The following is a 2,483-nucleotide window of genomic DNA, read 5'->3' as shown; positions in this document are numbered from 1 at the left end:
TATAATTATTTATATTTATACACATATGCACAGTATACAATATAATAATTATAATAATAAAATAAGAGTTAATAGTCAATTTCGTTCCTGAAAGTGTCCTCAATCTCTATTTTCGTCCCCGAAAGTTAAAATTAATCAAAAACGTCCTCGAAAGATATCTGAGTTGATCACGTTCGTCCTTCCGTCATCTCTGTAACTGAGATGGCAAACGTCCGCTTACGTGGCCCGTTAAGTGCCAAGGTGGCAGAAAACAAAAACGACGTCGTTTCGGTAGAAACCCATTTTCCTCGGCTCCACCAACACCACTCCCCCTATTCACCATAAACGCTCCAAGAAACCCACCATCGCCTTTGCTCACTCCCACAACCATTCCAGAGCTTCATCATCTTCTTTGTCTCGGCTTTCAAGGGCTCTAGTTGATACTGTGTCATCTGAGTCTATGCAACATGCACTCTTCCTGTTCGACAAAATGTCTCACTCAAACACCTTTCATTGGAACCTCATGATAAGAGGCTATACGGATAACGACTTCTTTCTACATGCTCTCAACTTGTATATCACAATGCGCTTTCAAGGGGTTTCCGCCGATCATTTTACATACCCTTTTGTCCTCAAAGCTTGTGGTGGCTTGTTGGATTTCCGAGAAGGCGAAAAGGTTCATGGGAGCTTGTTTAAAATGGGTCTGGCTGAGGATCTTTATGTTTGCAATTCACTCCTCATTGGGATGTATGGCAAGTTTGGTCACATTGATTCTGCAGTCAAGTTGTTTGAGGAAATGCCTCTTCCAGACTTGGTTTCTTGGAATTCAATGGTTGACGCGTATTTGATGGTCCAACAATATTTCACCTCTTGACATGTACAGCAAGTGTAGGTTGTTAAGTTATGCAGAGAAGATTTTCGATAGTATATCTTCGAAGAACATTGTTGCTTGGAATGCAATGATTGGTGCTTATGCTCTGAACGGTCAACCAATTCAGGCTTTTGATTCTTTGGAGAATATACTCAAGGATGATAAATTGGCTGTTGATAATGTCACACTCATAAACCTGCTTCCTTCCTGTGCACAACTAGGAGCTGTTTTGCAGGGTAAGACTATCCATGGACTTGCCATAAGGAAAGGCTTTCTACCTCATCCGGTATTGGAAACAGCTTTGCTCGACATGTATGGCGAGTTTGGAATACTGAAGTTGGCAGAGGTAACCTTCGATCAAATGATCCATCATGAGAATTCACCCTCCTCCTTCGCATCGAAGCACTAGATCCATGACTGTCGTGCTATGCATGTGACAAACCGCCACCACAACCACCATTTTCTATCTCCATCCAGTCAGCCAGCCAGGGATTACGGCTCCTACTTACCTTTACTGCCACCGAAAGTGTTCACGGCGATGTATTTATCGTTCAAATTGGGATTAGGGTTTATCCACTCCAAGGACTAATTTGACGTCTTAAACAAGACTTATCTTGTCATCAACAACATGCTACAGCCTGGCGTTTCCCATCTTGGCAGTTAACGGCCCACGTCAGTGGACGTTTGCCAACTCAGCTACGGAGATGACGGAAGGACGAACGTGATCAAGTAAGGTATCTTTGAAAAAAAAATTTAATTAATTTTGACTTTCGAAGATGAAAATAGAGATTGGAATATCTTTCAGAAACAAAATTGACTATTAACTCAATAAAATAAATAAGGTATATAATCCAGGCGCTATACTGCTACGCCATTTTTGAGTTTCTAATCTAAGTAATAACTAGAATATTCTTAAAACAATCATTACTAGGCACTGGAGATATGATGATGCAATTTTTAAGCTATTTAACATGAGGGAAAAAAATATTTTCTTTCATAAAAAAATTCTATTTTCTTAAAAAAAAAGAATTTATTTTTATTTAAACTTAATTTTATGATTTAAAATTACTGTAATATATTAATAGAATATAATTTAAATTTGAAAAATATGAAAATAAATTTAGAAATCAGATCTCATTTAATCTGATTTATAAATAAAAAAATTGAGAACTAGAATTTTTAAAAAATTGAAATTATTTATTTTTAGTTGTTTTAAAATTAAAAAAAAATTAATTTTTGGGTGAATTTTAATTTCTAACTTTTCAAACAAATTCTAAGTATTCCACTTTTTCAAATGTCCAGTGCAAATTACATAATTAGTTTTGATACAAAAATTTAACGATTTATCTTTAGTTATTATGGGTATTTTGTTATTAACAGTTTTTAAACTTGAAGGAAAACAAAGAGTAATTTGTTTGTTCTTATTAAATTCACTATATGAAATATTTAAAAATATACATATTTTTATATGATTAAAGTTAAACTTTCATTAGATAGAGATAAGATAATAATCATCTATTTTCACGACAAATTATGTTGTTTTTACATTTATATTTCACTTTGCATGATGTAGGATATTCGTTATTTTTAAAAATAAATAATAGTAAGGGTTCGATGACGTTTTGGCATTTGA

At 34.6% G+C, this 2,483-nt stretch overlaps 1 protein-coding gene across 1 annotated transcript; it reads left to right on the top strand.

Moving 5' to 3' along the window:
• On the top strand, positions 470-1,259 carry LOC107606735 (pentatricopeptide repeat-containing protein At4g35130, chloroplastic-like). The gene is made up of 2 exons (XM_016308763.1): positions 470-819; positions 863-1,259. Exons 1-2 carry the CDS (start codon positions 470-472, stop codon positions 1,257-1,259), a joined length of 747 nt encoding a protein of 248 aa, XP_016164249.1.

This window comes from Arachis ipaensis, chromosome B07 (assembly GCF_000816755.2).
Source record: "Arachis ipaensis cultivar K30076 chromosome B07, Araip1.1, whole genome shotgun sequence".
Lineage (NCBI taxonomy): Eukaryota > Viridiplantae > Streptophyta > Magnoliopsida > Fabales > Fabaceae > Arachis > Arachis ipaensis.
The sequence above is the reverse complement of the archived record's forward strand: the minus strand, read 5'-3'. Positions and strand labels throughout refer to the sequence as shown.

Bases quoted from the DNA above. Each gene is read 5' to 3' on its own strand.
- LOC107606735 (XM_016308763.1), top strand. From the start codon at position 470: ATGTCTCACTCAAACACCTTTCATTGGAACCTCATGATAAGAGGCTAT. The intron at 820-862 runs GTATTTGATGGT...TGACATGTACAG, and splicing joins TGGAATTCAATGGTTGACGC to CAAGTGTAGGTTGTTAAGTT.